We start from the raw sequence: 18,971 nt of genomic DNA on the forward strand, positions 1-18,971 counted from the left end.
GAGCCAATAACACGGTACAACAAGCTCCCCCCAGTAGGAGGGGGACATAGGACAAACAGAAGCACAAAAAAAGGTTAAAATAAAACTTATACATCACACTGAAGCACATTAACCACCTTAATAACAAAAAAGAGCAGTTACAAAGTATTCATCACTCATGGCACACACAGATTGCTATATGGCCCCTGTTTAAGACCACTTTGAAAATGGGGCTCTCGTACTTTATCGGCTACATACTAATAAAATTAATCAAGAGCAAATGGTATACGCAATGGTTTCCCCAGACACAAATCCTACCTTTCATACAATTTTTGTTTGACGGGAAGGTGGTAAGAAGCAAAGACATAAAACATGGCATAAAAAAACATAACACAAGAAGACAAGTCAATAACAGCTATAGACAACACTGATAGGAACATGTCTACCGAACCACTGACCAAAGCACCGAGGCATACTGAGGTGGGTGTATGACCAACCTTACCATGGTGGGCACCCACATTGTTCAAGGGTCAACTCTAGACCACTGGTCAACTAGCCAGTTTTTTTTTGAGGATCATCTCCCCCTAACTACCCCAACCATGATGATGCTTTGGTCAAACCTAAAACAATAGTTGGTTGGAATCTTCCAATCATAACCAATAAGGAATTTTTGGCCCCCGACTGCCAATTAGGACAGCCTTAAGTCTATCAATGCTGTAACCTGGAGAGCCACCACAAACAGTAAGGGCTGATCTAAGAAGATGTATGGTCTTGGAAGAGGAAAGGACAAACACACAAGAGACAATGATGAAGGTGCTACATGGAAGATTCACTACAAGTGAGGAACATGCACATAGTGAAGGACTGAGGGAACTATGGAACAAAAATCACACACCACGCGTTTTGGGGAAGTCATCCGGGAGATACATCTTACCTCTGAATTTTCCTAAGGCTGCATGGACAAAAATACAAATAATGTTAGAGGCCTGGGGCAAATGACGGCCCATCTTTAGCTATGTGGATCCAAGGATGGAGAATAATTGTCAGGAGAGTACGAGACAGCATCAAAAGTGAGAGGTCCCGCACCATACACGCACCGCAATGAATGGTCAGCTATCCGTGCGTATGAAGATTTCCCCATTCACTTCTAAGGGAGTTCCAAAAATAGTTAAGCCAAATTTAACAACTCTCATACAAGTGAATGAATAGTGCTACGTATGAGCAGCCCCTGCACAAATCCCGACGACATGGATATCATATGATATACCATGAATGTCTCAGGTGTTACTTTGGGTCATTTAGATCTAAATAAACTATTGAGTAACCCTGAAAATACTTTACTTACCTGATCTTAAGTCACATCATGTCTTATACTCCACAGACCTCCAGAGCTGCATTCATAGTTCTGCTGGCCACCACTTACAGGACACAACTTAGCTGCATCGTATTGTGGACCACTATGGAATAACTAGTCCTACAGTATGCTGCAGACACTGAACCAGCAGGGGGTTATAGGAGGATTTGAGATGTTGTGAGGAAACTAGTAGAATTCAGCTCTACATGTGAGTGGAGTAGAAGAGACCAAACGATGAGTAAGGCAAAATGTTGGTCAGATCTCAACTAAACATACAGAAAATAAAGATATAGCATTACCAAGGTAAACACTTAACTTACTATGAATTATCCTCAAGGTGTGGGAAGATCCAAGAGTGTAGATTTTAGCAACAGTCAATATAGTATAGACCTAAGATGTAAGGAACGATTAAGGCCATACAGGCACAATAGTGTTGGGATGAATGGTAAGTCACACCCGAAAGGTTAGTTTTAGTAAATGACTCAAAAAGGCCACATTACATTATTTCACACATTGCAGCAGAAGTTTGTGCTCCAGAGCTGTACTTCCTACTAAAATTGGAGCAGAAGTTTGTGCTCCAGAGCTGTACTCCCTACTAAAATTGCATCCACTGTCTACCAATTTGGAGGTTATGTAAAACTTGTCTTTTGTCACCCTAGGAGTCGGATGCCCTCCTCATCTAAGGGTTTGTATGGGCGCAAAATATTTACAAGAGGGTGTCCAACTTTGAGGGCATTTTTTTTATCTACTTAAACACATAAATGGGGCTAAAAATATTTTTTTCTATGCAGTTTCATTAAAAATATTGCGCTCTTTGACTTCTATAATATTTGTACTGCTGGTTACAAAATGAGCTAACTGAGAATCGGTCAGCGAGCTCGTTCCCAGATGATTTAGGACCACAAACCACAGCATAGTTGAATGTGCAGTAAAATTAAAAACCCTGTAAAAGCCAGAGGTAGCAAAGTGTTTTATGAAACCTGATTGCAAAAAATTATTTTAGCGCCAAATATTGCAAAAATGATAACTTTTGGTCCAACTGTAGACGCAATTTTTTTGCTTTTTATTTCTCTCTGCAAGATCTGATATAAAATATCAACTGTACAACTGGCTGCATAAACTAATCAGTGGTCATTACGCTAGGAACGATCGGCATGATTGTGTGTCACCACCCACCAGCACCTCGCTTGCAACACTGCTGCGAAACATTCCTCTCCGCGGGAGATCTGGGTAATTCACAGACGCTCCGCTTTTCATCTCGATAAACTCTAAACTTTTCTTAGAAGATGGAATGCCGTCCTAGCAACACGACGACCTATTACAGGCGGGCACCGAGCGGCCGTCTCAATACGCCCAGTAGGTGATCTGAGATCATATGTTTCCAGCAGAACAGCGCTCGATACTTGGCAAGTGATTGCAGAAAAGAGGAAGGCAAAGTTCAGCTCCATCGCTGTCTGGCGGTTTTACTAATCAGCTTATTAATGAGCTGGGATGCAGTTCTGATTTTATATCATTAAAGCAACTTTCTAAAAGACCTGGTATTTCTATTCATCAATATTTGCAAAATTTCTGCTTTCTCTTGGCTAAAAACTGATCCCAACTTAGTCCAGCTCAAACGGTTTGGCGGGTTGACCTCTATTTGTCTTTTCATTGCCCTGTTCTGAATACAGTGGTGTAAAAAAGTGGCACTTCGGACTATCTGTACAACTGCCAGGAGTGGTAAGGAATCTGACTAAGGACCGTGTTTGCAGCTGCCAGATGGGGAAGGAGATTTACTAGGGTTTTAACAGGGCGTATCTTTAGCACGGTCAGAGGGGGAAGAAGATTAACTTGTAGATACACAGGAGTCCAGATGTTATTAGTAAATCCCTTTTTCTTTATTTTCACAGGTCTACGTGTTTCGAGGACATGTCCGTCCTCGTCCTCAGGACAATGTACAGAGAAAAACTAGTTTTTCTCTGTACATTGCTCTGAGGACGAGGACGGACATGTCCTCGAAACGCATAGACCTGTGAAAATAAAGAAAAAAGGATTTACTAATAATATCTGGACTCCTGTGGTTTGGCACGGCATTTAACCTGCTTTTTCCTCTACCTCTTCAATTACCTCAACGCTGCGGGGCCGCTGCCTTCCACATTTACTACATGCCTACATAGGGGTTGTGACTTGCACAACCCTACCAGGTGAGTGTTCTAGCCTACATTCCCCCCCCGTGTGTCATACCGGGTAAGACCCTATTTTGCGCCTTATTTCTCCACAGCTTCTCTTGCAACTTGTAGATACAGTGATGTGAAAAAGTGTTTGCCCCCGTCCTGATTTCTTATTCTTTTGCATGTTCGTCAAACTTAAATGTTTTCAGATCACCAAATATAAATATTAGACAAAGATAACACAAGTAAACACAAAATACAGTTTATAAATTAAGGTCTTTATTATTAAGGGAATAAGAAATCCAAACCTACAGCGCACTGTGTGAATAAGTGATTGCCCCATCTTCCCTTAAAACATAAATTAACAGTCGTTCATCACATCTATGGGAATCTGAATTAAATTTCCCTAGCCACACCCAGGCCTAATTACCTGTTATCAATGAGGAAATCACTTAAATAGGACCTGCCTTACAAAGTGAAGTAGACCAAAAGATACTCAAAAGCTAGACACCATGTCGCGTTCCAAAAAAAAATCAGAAACAAAGTAATTCAGATCTATCAGTCTGGAAAAGGTGACAAACCCATTTGTAAGGTACAAGTAAACACAAAATGCAGTTTATAAATGAAGGTCTTTATTATTAAGGGAGAAAGAAATCCACACCTACAGTGCCCTATGTGAAAAAGTGATTACCCCCATCTTTAAAACATAAATTAACTGTGGTTTATCACCTATTTGGGAAGCTGAGGTCAATTCCCCTAGCTACAGCCAGGCCTGATTACTGCCACACCTGTTCTCAATCAAGAAATCACTTAAATAGGACCTACCTGACAAAGTGCAGTAGACCAAGAGATCCTCAAAAGCTAAACATTGTGCCGTGATACAAAGAAATTCAGAAACAAATGAGAAACAAAGTCATTGAGATCTTTCAGTCTGGAAAAGGTGATAAAGCCGTTTCTAAAGCACAAGTAAACACAAAATGCAGTTTATAAATGAAGGTCTTTATTATTAAGGGAACAAAATGCACACCTACAGCGCCCTGTGTGAAAAAGTGATTCTCCCCCCACTTACAAACATAAATTAACTGTGGTTTAACACATCTGAGTTCAATTTCCCTGGCCACACCCAGGCCTGATTACTGCGACACCTGTTCTCAATCAAGAAATGACTTAAATAGGACCTGCCTGACAAAGTGACAGAGCTAAAGATCCTCAAAAGATAGACATCGTGACGCAATCCAAAGAAATTCAGGAACAAATGAGAAACAAAGTAATTGTGATCTAGCAGTCTGGAAAAAGTTATAAAGCCATTTCTAAAGCCTTGGGACTCCAGTGAAGCACAGTGAGAACCATTATCCACAAATGGTAAAAACATGGAATAGTTGTGAACCTTCCCAGGAGTGGCCGGCTGGCTGACCAAAATTACCCCAAGAGTGCAGCGACGACGCATCAAAGAGCTCCAAAACAACATCCAAAGAAGTACAGGCCTCACTTGCCTCAGTTAAGGTCAATGTTCATGACCCCACCATAAGAAAGAGACAGCAAATATGGCCAGCATGGCAGAGTTCCAAGACAAAAACAGCTGCCAAGCAAAAAGAACAGAAAGACTTGTCTCAGATTTAGCCAGAAAACATATTGATGACCCTCAAGACTTTTGGGAGAATACTCTGTGGACTGACGAGACCAAGTTGATCTTTTTGGAAGGTGTATGTCCCATTACATTTGGTGTAGAAGTAACACAGCATTTCAGAAAAGGAACATCATACCAACAGTAAAGTATGGTGGTGGTGGTGGTGGTAGTGTGATGGTCTGGGGCTATTTTGCTGCTTCAGGACCTGGAAGACTTGCTGTCGTAAATGGAACCATGAATTCTGCTGTCTACCAAAAAATTCAGTTTGGACATATGTTCGTGACCTCAAGCTGAAGTGCACTTGGGTTATGCACCAGGACAATGATCCAAAACGCACCAGCAAGTCACCTCTGTATGGGTTAAGAAAAACAAAATTAAGACTTTGGAGGGGCCTAGTCAAATTCCTGACCTTAATCCAATTGAGATACTGTGGCATGACCTTGAAAAGGTGGTTCATAATCGGAAACCCTTCATTGTGGCTCAATTACAACAATTTTGAAAAGATGAGTAAGACAAAATTCCTCAAGAACTTTGTAAAAGACTCGTTGCCAATTATTGCAAACGCTTGATTGCAGTTGTTGCTGCTAAGGGAGGCCCAACCATTTATTAGACTTAGGGTGCAATCACTTTTTCACACAGAGCCTTGTAGGTTTGGATTTCTTTTTCCATTAATAATAAAGACCTTCATTTATAAACTGCATTTTGTGTTTACCTGTGTCATCTTTGTCTAATATTTATATTTGTTCGGTGATCTGAAAAATTTAAGTGTGACAAACATGCAAAAGAATAAGAAATCAGGAAGGGGTAAACACTTTTTCACATCACTGTATATACAAGTTAATCTTTTCCCCCCTCTGACCATAGTAAAGACAGTTCCTTATAAGTACGCTAGTAAATCTCCTTCCCCATCTGGGACGTGCAAAAATGGTCTTTAGTCAGATTCTTTACCCCTCTTGGCAGTTGTTCAGCTAGTCCGCAGTAGGTTCCCTATTCAGTCTTCTTCACCCTTTTGGCAGGTGTAAATGTAGCCTTCTGGAAGTTCACTAGCTACAGTATCTTGTCATTCACCGTTCATCTCTGGCAGTTGTAAATACAATGCCCAGAAGGTTCCCAATGTAGTCTCCTTTACAGTATGGCAGTGCTAAATATATTCTTCAGTGAGTTCCCTAGTCAGTCTCCTTCTTCCTCTGGCAACTGTGAATATAGTCCTCAGTAAGTTCTAAATTAGTCTCCTTTTCCCAATGTCAGTGGTAAACATTGTTCTCTGTCAGTCTCCTCCTACTTCTGGCAGCTTTAAATGCAGTATACACTAAGTTCCCACATAAATCTACATTCCCCTCTGGCAGCTGTAAACACAGTTCCTAGTAAGTTTCCTAGTCAGTCTCCTTACCCCTCCTGGCAGTTGTAAACATATTCCACAGTAAGTTCCCAAGTCAGTCTTCTTCACTATCTGGCTGGAGTGAATATAGTCTTTGGTAAGATCCCCAGCCATCACCTTCCCGCTCTGGCAGTTGTACATATAGTTCCTAGAAAGATACAATTCAGTCTCCTTTCCTGTTTTGAAGTTGTAATATAGTTCCCAACTTAGTCTTTGGCAGTGGTAAGTTCCCTAAACAGTGTTCTTTTCTCAGTCAGTCTTTTTCCCCCCTCTGACAGCAATAAATATAACCCTTATTAAGTACTCCAGTCAATCCCCTTCGTCCTCTGGCAGCTGTAAAATTAATCACCCCACTACGTACCCTTTTTTAAACAACCCAGTAAGTATTGATTTTTCATCATCTGTATAGTAACTATAATATTTACTGGTGAGATAACCCAGATAAGTTTTATTTACACTATACCATCTCGCTCTGGCAGTGGTATATATACTGTAGGTCCTAGTAGGATACTATGCAGTCTCCTTTCCGCTCTGGAAGTTGTATTATAGTTCCCAGCAGGTTCCCTATTTAGTCTCTGGCAGTGGTAAATATAGTCTTGGGTAAGTTTCCTAATCATTTTCCTTTTCTCAATCATTCTTCTTCCCCATCTGGCAGCATTAAATATAACCCTTATTAAGTCCTCTAGTCAATCTTCTTCCCCCTCTGGCCGCTGTAAAATTATTCACCCCACTATGTACCCATTTTTAAACATCTGTATAGTAACTATAATATTTACTGGTGAGACAACCCAGATAAGCATTATTTACACCTTACCTTCCGGCTCTGGCAGTTGTTTATATAGTTGTTAGTAAGATACTATTCTGTCTCTTCTCCTGTCTCAAAGTTGTAATATAGTTCCCAATTTAGTCTCTGGCAGTGGTAAATATAGTTTTGATAAGTTCCCTAATCAGTTTCCTTTACTCAGTCAGCCTTCTCCTCTGGTAGCAATAAATATAACCCTTATTAAGGCCTCCAGTCAATCTCCTTCCCCTTCTGACAGCGGTAAAATTAATCACCCCAGTAAGTACAGATTTTTCATCATGTGTATAGTAACTATAATATTTACTATTGAGACAATCAAGATCAGCTTTATTTACACTATACCTTCCCACTCTGGCAGTTGTATATATAGTTCTTAGTTAGATACTATTCAGTCTCCTCTACTGTCTCGAAGTTGTAATATACTTCCAAATATAGTCTCTGGCAGTGGTAAATATAGTTTTTTATAAGTTCCCTAATCAATTTCCTTTTCTCAGTCAGTCTTCTTCCCCCTCTGGCAGCTGTAAAATTAATTACCCCAGCAAGTACACATTTTGCAGCATCTGTATAGTAACTATAATATTTGCTAGTGAGATAAGCTTTATTTAAACTCTACCTTCCTGCTCTGCCAGTTGTATATATAGTTCCTACATGGTAGTAAGAAACTATTCAGTCTCTTTTCTCTCTGCAAGTTGTAATATATAGTTAAGGTTCCCTCTGTCCCTGGCATTGGTAAATATAGTCTTCTGTAAAATCCCGAATCATTATTTTTTTCCTTAGTCCATCTTCTTCCCCCTTTGGCAGCATTAAATATAACTCCTATTAAGTGCTCAAGTCAATATCCTTCCCCTTCTGGCAGCTGTAAAATTAATTACCCCAGTATGTACACATTTTTCAGCATCTGTATAGTAACTATAATATTTGCTAGTGAGATAACCTTTATTTAAACTATACCTTACTGCCCTGCCAGTTGTATATATAGTTCCTACGGTAGTAAGATACTATTAAGTCTCTTTTCTCTCTGCAAATTGTAAGATATAGTTCCCAGAAGGTTCCCTCTGTCTCTAGCAGTGGTAAATATTGTCTATAATTTTGTTTTTCTCAGTCCGTCTTCTTCCTCCTCTTACTGCATTACAAATAACCCCTATTAAGTGCTCTAGTCAATCTCCTTCCCCTTCTGGCAGCTGTAAAATGAATTACCCCAGTATGTACACATTTTTCAGCATCTGTATAGTTACTATAATATTTGCTAGTGAGATAAGCTTTATTTAAACTACACCTTCCTGCTCTGTCAGCTATATATATAATTCTTACGGTAGTAATATACTATTAAGTCTCTTTTCTCTCTGCAAATTGTAAGATATAGTTCCCAGAAGGTTCCCTTTGTCTCTGGCAGTGGTAAATATAGTCTATAATTTTGTTTTTCTCAGTCCGTCTTCTTCCCCCTCTGGCAGCATTAAATATAACTCCTATTAAGTGCTCCAGTCAATCTCCTCCCCCTTCTGGCAGCTGTAAAATTAATTACCCCAGTATGTACACATTTTTCAGCATCTGTATAGTAACTATAATATTTGCTAGTGAGATAAGCTTTATTTAAACTCTACCTTCCTGCTCTGCCAGTTGTATATATAGTTCCTCTGGTAGTAAGACACTATTCAGTCTCTTTTCTCACTGCAAGTTGTAAGATATAGTTCCCAGAAGGTTCCCTTTGTCTCTGCCAGTGGTAAATATAGTCTTCTGTAAAATCCCAAATCATTTTTTTTTTCTCAGTCTGTCTTCTTCCCCCTCTTGCTGCATTAAATATAACCCCTATTAAGTGCTCCAGTCAATCTCCTCCCCCATCTGGCAGCTGTAAAATTAATCACCCAAGTAAGTAACCATTTTTCATTACCTGTATGGTAACTATAATATTTACTGGTGAGACAAGCTTTAAGCTTTATTTGCACTTACGAAAAAAAAAAATCTGACACTATTTTACAAATATTTGCTTAGTGACAGGGAACACAATCATGCAGGACGTAGTATTACATACAAGCATTACCAAAGACTGACCGACACAGAAGGGCAGGAGTAATGGCGGCTCTGGACTTTAGCTCATAGGATGAGTGGGACAAGACAGCCATGGAAAGTGGCATCCTAATGTACCGATGCTTACCCGGTTATCTCGGAATGGACAGGATATATCTCTCTGTACAGCCAATCAGTGACCCACCTCAGTCAGTGATTTGCTAACCAGGCATTCACAATTCTGATGGTCACCACTGGAAACAGTCAGCAAGAACGTTGACAGACACACCCCTAACAACTTATCCAATATCCTACAATGCAATTTCTCATATCAAGCTACTAACCTAAGAAGAACATAAATGTTATACCAATATAATATACTAATTCAATAATAGAATAAAAGGCTATACCCATCCTTCTTGTAGAACTCCAGCATCATGTTATCGGTGGCCACGCTGAGCGGTCGCCTAGCCTGGTCATGCTGCTTGCGGTCCGAGTGGTCCATATCCGGAGAGGGCATGGAGCTGTAGTTGGCATTGTGGTTGGTGTGTACGGGGCTGCCGTAGTTTCCCGTCACGTTAAATTCTATCTCTGTTCAAAAATTAAAAAAAATAGTTTTTTTTTATAGAGTCCAATCAGTCTGTTGTATCCTTGATACTGGGCTTACAGGCAGCTGCCTGACACTGAGCACTCGACAACAGCAAGCATCATCATGTGTAGTGTGCACTCACCACCTGGGAAGAACCAGTCAGCATGCTGGATGATAGGCTCAATGATCCCTACGATCTGTAAGGACACTGTGGTCATCATTTCGGTGATATTGCTACAAAAAGGCAAAGAAGGGAAAATAATTACAAGAGACATAAAAGGCTGTAATTATTCAATTGAAACAAAGAAAGATCTGTCAACAGCAGCCATTTGACAGTTTCTAGTGGATTTTTATTTACCGTATTTTTCGCTTTATAAGACGCACCTGACTATAAGACGCACCCGCAAATTTGGTGAAGGAAAAGAGATTTGTTTTTTAATAAATGGGGTCCGTCTTATAATGCCAGTGTGCGTCTAACAAATCATATAGGGTATATGTCCCACATAGCCGCCATCCTAAAATTAGCCCCCTTAATCTGGATATGGTCCCCTTATATTGAATATAGCCCCCTTGTGCTGGCACACGTCCCCCAGTGATGCCACATGTCCCCTATTGCTGGCACAGGTTCCCTATTGCTGGCACACGTCCCTTTTGGCTGGCACACATCCCCTATGGCTGGCACATGGCTCCCTGTGGCTGGCACACAGTCCCCTGTGGCTGGCACATGGCCCCTATTGCTGCCCATGGCCCCCTGTGGCTGGCACCTGGCCCCTATTGCTGCCCATGGCCCCCTGTGGCTGGCACACGGCCCCTATTGCTGCCCATGGCCCCCTGCGGCTGGCACCCGGCCCCTATTGCTGCCCATGGCCCCCTGTGGTTGGCACACAGCCCCTATTGCTGCCCATGGCTCCCTGTGGCTGGCACCCGGCCCCTATTGCTGCCCATGGCCCCTTGTGGCTGGCACACAGCCCCTATTGCTGCCCATGGCTCCCTGTGGCTGGCACATGGCCCCTACTGCTGCCCACGGCCCCCTGTGGCTGGCACACGGCCTCAATTTCTGCCCATGGCCCCCTGTGGCTGGCACACAGCCCCTATCGCTGCCCATGGCTCCCTGTGGCTGGCAAACGGCCCCTATTGCTGCCCATGGCCCCCTGTGGCTGGCACACAGCCCCTATTGCTGCCCATGGCACCTTGTGGCTGGCACACAGCCCCTATTGCTGCCCATGGCCCCTTGTGGCTGGCACACAGCCCCTATTGCTGCCCATGGCTCCCTGTGGCTGGCACACGGCCCCTATTGCTGCTCACGGCCCCCTGTGGCTGGCACACGGCCCCTATTGCTGCCCATGGCCCATGGTGGCTGGCACACAGCCCCTATTGCTGCCCATGGCTCCCTATGGCTGGCACACGGCCCCTATTGCTGCCCATGGCCCATGGTGGCTGGCACACAGCCCCTATTGCTGCCCATGGCCCCCTGTGGATGGCACACATCACCCTGTGTTTGATATGGCCCCCAGGCTGCTGCTTATAGTAAAATAAACTCTTTCCTTACCTTCTCCAGCGCTGTCCTCCCTTGTGTCTCCCTCCGTGCTGCTGAGCTCCTGCACGTCCTGGTTCTCGGCGCCGGTCATGTGATCGGCACAGCAGAGTGATATCATCTCTGTGTGCCTGATCACAGCAGCAGGAGGGAGACTGGGGAGACATGCTGGAGGAGGTAAGTAAAGAGTTTTTTATTTTACTATGGGCAGCAGCATGGGGGCGATATCTAACACAGGGGTGCATGTGCATCATAGGGGAGCACAGCCACATATAATATGCGCCGCTCCCCCAGCCCGTCACCACGGTGCGGTTTCAGCACCACGGTGATTGACAGCGGCAGTGCATATTATATGAGCGGGAGCAGGAGATCTCCCGCTGCAGCCTTCACCAGCCTCTACCAGCCTCCAGCACCGCTCCAGAGCTGCCCCCACCTCCCCTGGACCCTGCAGTATATAATCCTTATATTCGGATTATAATACGCAACCCCTACTTTCCCCCAAAATTTGGGGGAACAAAAGTGCGTCTTATAAAGCGAAAAATACGGTAGTTCTTAGTTCTTTTTACATATAAGTTGCAAATCTGATTAGATCACTGATGGCACGTACACACAGTTTTTGTGATGTGCTGCCAGACCATGCACCCTAAAACAGAGTAAGTCACCCCTCTGTATCCAGGCAGAAATTATGCATTTATAGGTTATTATTATGTTTATATAGCAATATGCCAATTGGTTCCTGGCTAAATTTAGAAGCAAGATAAAGTCATCATTAGATTTGCCTGCTTACTGACAGTATCTAAGTAGGAAGCAACCTGCTTACTGATGGTTTCTAGGTAGCAAACAGCCTGCTTACTGATGGTATCCAAGTAGGAAGCAAACTGCTTACTGACAGTTTCTAAGTAGGAAGCAACCTGCTTATTGAAGGTTTCTAGGTAGCAACAGCCTGCTTACTGATGGTATCCAAGTAGGTACAAACTCCTTACTGACAGTTTCTAGGCAGCAAGTAGTCTGCTTACTGATGGTTTCTAGGTAGCAAGCAGCCTGCTTACTGACATTATCCAAATAAGAAGCAGCCTGCTTACTTATGGTTTCTCGGTAGCAAGGAGTCTGCTTACTGACGGTCTCTAGGTAGCGAACAGCCTGCTTAATGATATTATCAAAGTAGGAAGCAACCTGCTTACTGATGGTTTCTAAGTAGCAAGGATTCTGCTTACTGATGGTCTCTAGGTAGCGAGCAGCCTGCTTACTGATAGTATCCAAGTAGGAATAAATCTGCTTACTGATGGTTTCCAGGTAGCAAGCAGCCTGCTTACTGACAATATCTAAGTAGAAAGCAACCTGCTTATTGATGGTTTCCAGGTAGCAAGTAGTCTGCTTACTGACGGTTTCTATGTATCAAGTAGCCTGCTTACTGACAGTTTCTATGTATCAAGTAATCTATTTGCTGATCGTTTCCCGACGTTGGTTTGTTTTTACTTTATCATGCATAAAGCGAAATACATTTTTAAATAAATAAAATAAAAAAAATAAAATATCAGATTGTACAACACTACATATACTGACTGGCTAAGTCATTGACCTTCACCTCAAATCGGCCATGAGCGAGGTTTAATCCCTGAACCATGCTGATCCTGCCATTTTTCACAGCAAAAAACTACAGGGAACAGTCTAAACATCGATCCTAGTAGTTTAACCCCTTAGATGCTGCGGCCAATAGTGAAAGTAGCATCTAAACGGTTCGATACAGGAAGAGGCTCCCTTTGTCAGTTTAGAGAAAATTCCTCTCTGCACCTCACCAGCTGTAACCTAACGGGGAGAAGTGATGTGTGCTCACAGTGTCTGTAATAATACAGAATTAGCATCGCTGTGTCCAGAATGATTGCAGCTAGAAAAATAAACATTAAAATATAAAGTAACACATTAGTCTTACACTAAAACCTAGAAAAAATGTCAGAATTTTTCATTCATCCACATCTGAAAAATGGAAGAAAAAAAAAATAAATGATAAGTGCCCAAAATAAAACTAATGAATATATGACCTCAACCTGCAAAACAAGCCCTTACTCAGCACTTAATATATAACAATACAGAAAAAAACAAAAACTCTTTTTCTTTACAACTTTTTTATTTATTTTTCAATTGTAGGAAAGAAAATGTAGTCCTGCCATAATGATACTGGCCCACAAAAAAGGCAATATGGCTGTGAAAAAGTAACCAGAGAGAGCTAAATTATATTAAAAAAATAGTTTTTTTTTTCTTACACCCCATCATAAAGAATTTATTTTTTCCTTAAAAAGGAATTTATGATGAAAAAGTAGCAAAGTGTAAAAAAACATGCATGAACTAGCCCATAATTCCCATGCACACACCTCTCTATCCCCTGATGAACATTGGTGACCCCAATAATTGAAACGTACGTAGGACGTTTCTGAGGTATCTTTTCCTGGTTGGTGGTGTGTGCATGGGAATTACAGGCTGGTTCATGCATGTTTATTAACAATGTAAAAAGCTATTGTTCTATGTTATCAGCCCTAACATGGGTGTTGTATCCTAGATTCTGTGCTGCAACATATGTAAGTGTACACTATGTCTATAAAATTTGTACTAATATGCAATGGTGGCACTCTGCAAGGATCATCATTAACCCTATATCATGTCACCTGCCGTCCAGTGAATTTGTAACATCTTTTAATCATTAATGATTTTATGAATTCTCATCACTTGTTTTCCAATAAATGGATTTGATTTATGCACCTTTAAAAACTCGTTCTGTTTCCCTTTCAACTATTGTTCCTGAGTTGTGCAATGTGGGGTATATGGCTACCAACCTACACCCACATTTTTTTGTTGTATGGTGTTATGGAGTATCCTTTTTATATATATATATATATATATATATATATATATATATATATATATATATATATCATATATATAATATAATATTTCTATATATAATATATATATATATATATATATATAAATAAAATTATTTTTAATTTTATATTTACATATATATATTATATACACACACACACGCACACGGTATATATATACATATATATATATATATATACATATATATATATATATATACATACACACACACATATGGTATATATATATATATATATATATATATATATATATATATATATATATAAAAAAATATTTAGAGATTTATTTATATGCTGTAATTTGTTTTTGCTTGTTGAAAATTAAACCTTGCAAAAAAAAAAAATGAAATATATACATAAATAAAAAAAATTGCTTTGCCTTCCTGAAAGGGTTAAACCTTCAATTTCATGGAAATGCCCGATGCCTTACCCTTCTGCCTGCGGCCAGAGAAGGTTGGGCCCCAGCACGATGGCCATGTTGCTGGGGGTCATCTTGTTGGCGTCCTGATATTCTGTCAGCTTAGACAGAAACTTGATCACATACCTGAAAGAAAAGTAAAGACGAGATACAAAAGAAAGCAAGAAAGCCAAAAAGGCAGAAAAAAGGATGGAGTACCCAGAACCCCTTGCTGTGACGGACACCCCGATAACTTGGAGCCCCAATTTTACTTTGCACTTACTTGAAGTTGTTGTAGTTGGATTTGGGAAGTTTCTCGCATGCATTCCACAAACCCTGCAGCCTCTTGTCCTGGTCCTGGATGCTAAAGAGTAAGGAAAGAGAAAGAGGACAGGACGAACCAATCACTTAGGATTATTTAATGCCAAAAAAAAAAAAAATCCAAAAAGAGCGCTACACGTGTCCATGAGTTGTTTCTGAAATTGCAGAATAGTGAGTGCAGCTCTGGAGTATAATACAGGAGGTAACTCAGGATCAGTACAGGATAAGTAATGTAATGTATATATACAGTGACTGCACCAGCAGAATAGTGAGTGTAGCTCTGGCGTATAATACAGGATGTAACTCAGGATCAGTAATGTAACGTATGTACACAGTGACTGCACCAGCAGAATAGTGAGTGCAGCTCTGGAGTGTAATTGAGGATGTTGTGCAATATATGGACAAGTTGATTGTATTCAGAATGTCATAAATTCTCCAGTAGATAATTGGTATTTGAAAAAAAAGACATTGAACTTACTTGGAAGCTTGGATCCATTCCTCATAAAGCTCAAAGGTCATGAGCGGCTCAGGAAGCTCCCGGAGATAAGACTTCAATGCCCCTGAAACAAACCGTAAAATGTCAGCAATGGTAATGAAGTCTTACTACGGGCAGAGTGTGAGATATGGACTGATTGAAATGGGGATGTTACACGCGGCACGTTCTCCACTTACACAACACATATGTTGTACTGGATAGAGGACTGCTTTGGTTTTTACAACAATTAGGGCATGTTTAGATGTTAGAGGGTCCGACACTCCCCGTTACCGCATCCTCATAGTGTGCACTGTAACTGCAGTGCACCCCAAATCCAGGCCATGTCTACACCCCACCTTAGTGCACACTGAGCTTAGTGGTTGCCTTGTGTTAATCACTGCGCCACCTAGTGGATGATAACTGACCTGCAATGGCATGGGGATCAGCGGAGTATTCAGCTACGTCCACAACGCAACAATCCAGAGCAGCTTTCAACTTCTTCAACTTGGAGGCTGAGGGGGCGACTCGGAACAAGCCCTAGAGGACAAGAGAGGAAGGAAAACTTTACTGGGGGCCAAGTATGGTGTCCGATACAGCTGCGACCATTCTGATGTATGGTCCTCCAGGATCCTAATGGTTAGGTGCGCAGTGATATACAGTGGGGAAAAAAGTATTAGTCAGCCACCAATTGTGCAAGTTCTCCCACTTAAAAATGAGAGACGCCTGTAATTGACATCATAGGTGACCACAACTATGAGAGACAAAAGGAGAAAACAAATCCAGAAAATCACCGCGTCTGATTTGGCAAGATTTGTTTGGAAATTATGGTGGAAAATAAGTATTTAGTCATCTAAAAACATGCAAGAGTTCTGGCTCTCATAGACCTGTAACTTCTTCTTTAAGAGGCTCCTCTGTCCTCCACTCATTACCTGTAGTAATGGCTCCTGTTTGAATTTGTTATCAGTATAAAAGACACCTCAAACAGTCACACTCCAAACTCCACTATGGTGAAGACCAAAGAGGTGTTGAAGGACACCAGAAACAAAATTGTAGCCCTCCACCAGACTCAGAAGACTGAATCTGCAATATGCATCCAGCTTTGTGTGATGAAATCAACTGTGGAAGCAATAATAAGAAAATGGAAGTATACAAGACTAATGATAATATCCCTCGATCTGGGGCTCCACGCAAGATCTCACCCTGTGGGGTCAAAATGATCACAAGATCGGTGAGAAAAAATCCCAGAATCACACAGGGAGACCTAGTGAATGACCTACATAAAGCTGGGACCACCATATCAAAGGTTACCATCAGTTACACACTACACCACCATAGACTCAGATCCTGTAGTGGCTGAGGTGTTTAGATGTCCGGGCCAGTCTGAAGTTTGCTAGAGACCATTTGGATTATCCAGAACAGTATTGGGACAATGTCATATGGTCTGATGAAACCAAAGTAGAACTGTTTGTAGAAACACAACTCGTCGTATTTGGAGGAGATAGAATGCTGAGTTGCATCCAAAGAACACCATACTTACTGTGAAGCATGGAGGTGGCAACATCATGCTTTGGGGTTGTTTCTCTGCAAAGGGAGAAGGACGACTGATCTGTGAAGCCCCGCACACGCTGTGTCGGTGCATTACCTTCAGGGACTCCACGCAGCTGGATCCTGTCACCGGTAGGAAATCTTCTATTTGTCGTGACGCCACTCTCAGATTTGCGGTCAGTGGAGACCGCCACTGCAGGTTAAGGGATGCCTGGGGCTGATGGTGGGTGCAGCCAGTTGTAGTAGCCTCCTGAGAGTAAGGCAAGCCCCAGGGCCCTGTGAAGATGTGTAGAACTACAAGGCGCAGAATGACTCCACACAAGCAGGATGTCTTTCAGGGTTTTTACTCACAGTTGATGGCAGGGTGAGTGACCCGGGCGTAGCTGGGATGAACCAAGTGGGAACCAGGTGTCCTTCAGGCTGACTTGTGAGGGTGACTACCAACTCGCCTTCCTTAGCCCTTTTTGGTTTGGGGCAACCCCGACTTTGAGTCCCTATGGGGGTCACCCAGGGAAGTTGCTGAAGCCTCACTCCCCTTCAGTTGCCGTTTGCTTGTCGCCTGGACCAGATCACTCCAGCTGCTTGCCTCCTGCGAACTATGGGCCCTAACTGTGGCTACGTGGCTGCGGCTTTTGTGGTGTTGTGGCGTGGGCTTTGAGAGCCCCACACCGGCAGGTTTAGCAAGGAAAGGTGGATCTATCCCCGCATCGGGATCTGCCGCCCGTTTGGGCCTGGTACTCTCTAGCAGTCTCCTTACTTCCCACTCCGTTGCTCTCTCTCTAGCTGAAGATGGATTTCGGGTAGCACTCCTAGTTGACCGTTCTCCCCCGTCGGTAGCCACTGCGCGGGCGCTGTCAGACTGCCCAGCCCCAGGGGTCTGCTCCTCACTCGAGCTCCCTGAACTCTACACACTGAACCGGCTCACTTCTGGGACCTTCACTCCTGCTCCTGTCTGAGCTCCACTTTCCTGCTCCTCACTCCTCCCCACTCTGCTTCAGACTGTTTACTCCTTCTTTCCCTTTGTGCCTGCCTACGCCTCCTAGCAACCAGACTCTCTTACCACACCCCTTGATTGGAGATGGAGGCCGTGCTCATGCTTCGCCCCCTCCTGGGATCCCCAGGGGTCCTCTCAAAGGTACATGTGTGAGACCTGATCACTATGCGCCTGTGTTCCACACCCCGGTCAGCCTTCTGGATTACCTGTATTGTACTGTCCCCAACATGGGTGCAGTACTCAGTGGTGCCTGACCAGGTCAGGGGCGCCACAGATCCATGTACATGAAAGAATTAATGGGGCCATGCATCGTGAGATTTTGAGTGCAAGCCTACTTCCATCCGCAAGGGCATTAAAGATTAAACATGGCTGGGTCTTTCAGCATAATGATCCCAAGCACTCTGCGAGGACAACTAAGGAGTGCCTTTGTAAGAAGCATAGGAAGGTCCTGGAGTGCCTAGCCAGTCTCCAGATCTCAACCCCATAGAAAACCTTTGGAGGGAGTTGAAAGTCCGTGTTGCTCAGCGACAGGCCCAAAACATCACTGCTGTAAAGGAGGTCTGCATGGAGGAATGGGTCAACATACCACCAACAGTGTGTGCCAATCTTGCGAAGACTTACAGAAAACATTTGACCTCTGTCGTTGCCAAGAAAGGATATATAACAAAATATTGTGATGAACTTTTGTTATTGACCAAATACTTATTTTGCACCAGAATTTGCAAAAAAATCTTACCAAATCAGACGCGGTGATTATCTGGATTTGTTTTCTCATTTTGTCTCTCATAGTTGTGGTCACCTATGATGTCAATTACAAGCCGACCTCATCTATTTAAATGGGAGAACATGCACAATTGGTGGCTGACTAAATACTTTTTTTCCCCACTGTATTATGGCACCTCGGCAGATTTGATGGGTTTGATAG

The 18,971-nt window shown here is 42.5% G+C and overlaps 1 protein-coding gene across 6 annotated transcripts in view; it reads right to left on the reverse strand.

Annotated features, from left to right (window-relative positions):
* The window catches only part of ARHGAP44 (Rho GTPase activating protein 44), a 156,661-nt gene that overhangs the window by 22,825 nt on the left and 114,865 nt on the right, over positions 1 to 18,971 (reverse strand). For 5 of the 6 annotated variants that reach the window (XM_075350767.1, XM_075350766.1, XM_075350769.1 and 2 more), the window contains exons 11-17: positions 15,933 to 16,044; positions 15,511 to 15,592; positions 14,995 to 15,075; positions 14,745 to 14,858; positions 10,026 to 10,117; positions 9,705 to 9,885; positions 914 to 931 (exon numbers count right to left, since the gene is read on the reverse strand). In XM_075350767.1, coding sequence (XP_075206882.1) covers positions 914 to 931; positions 9,705 to 9,885; positions 10,026 to 10,117; positions 14,745 to 14,858; positions 14,995 to 15,075; positions 15,511 to 15,592; positions 15,933 to 16,044 — 680 coding nt within the window. The remainder of the gene's footprint in view (positions 1 to 913; positions 932 to 9,704; positions 9,886 to 10,025; positions 10,118 to 14,744; positions 14,859 to 14,994; positions 15,076 to 15,510; positions 15,593 to 15,932; positions 16,045 to 18,971) is intronic. The other variant, XM_075350771.1, reaches the window with a different exon arrangement.

The sequence above is a fragment of the Anomaloglossus baeobatrachus genome, chromosome 5 (genome assembly GCF_048569485.1).
Source record: "Anomaloglossus baeobatrachus isolate aAnoBae1 chromosome 5, aAnoBae1.hap1, whole genome shotgun sequence".
In the NCBI taxonomy this organism is placed as follows: domain Eukaryota; kingdom Metazoa; phylum Chordata; class Amphibia; order Anura; family Aromobatidae; genus Anomaloglossus; species Anomaloglossus baeobatrachus.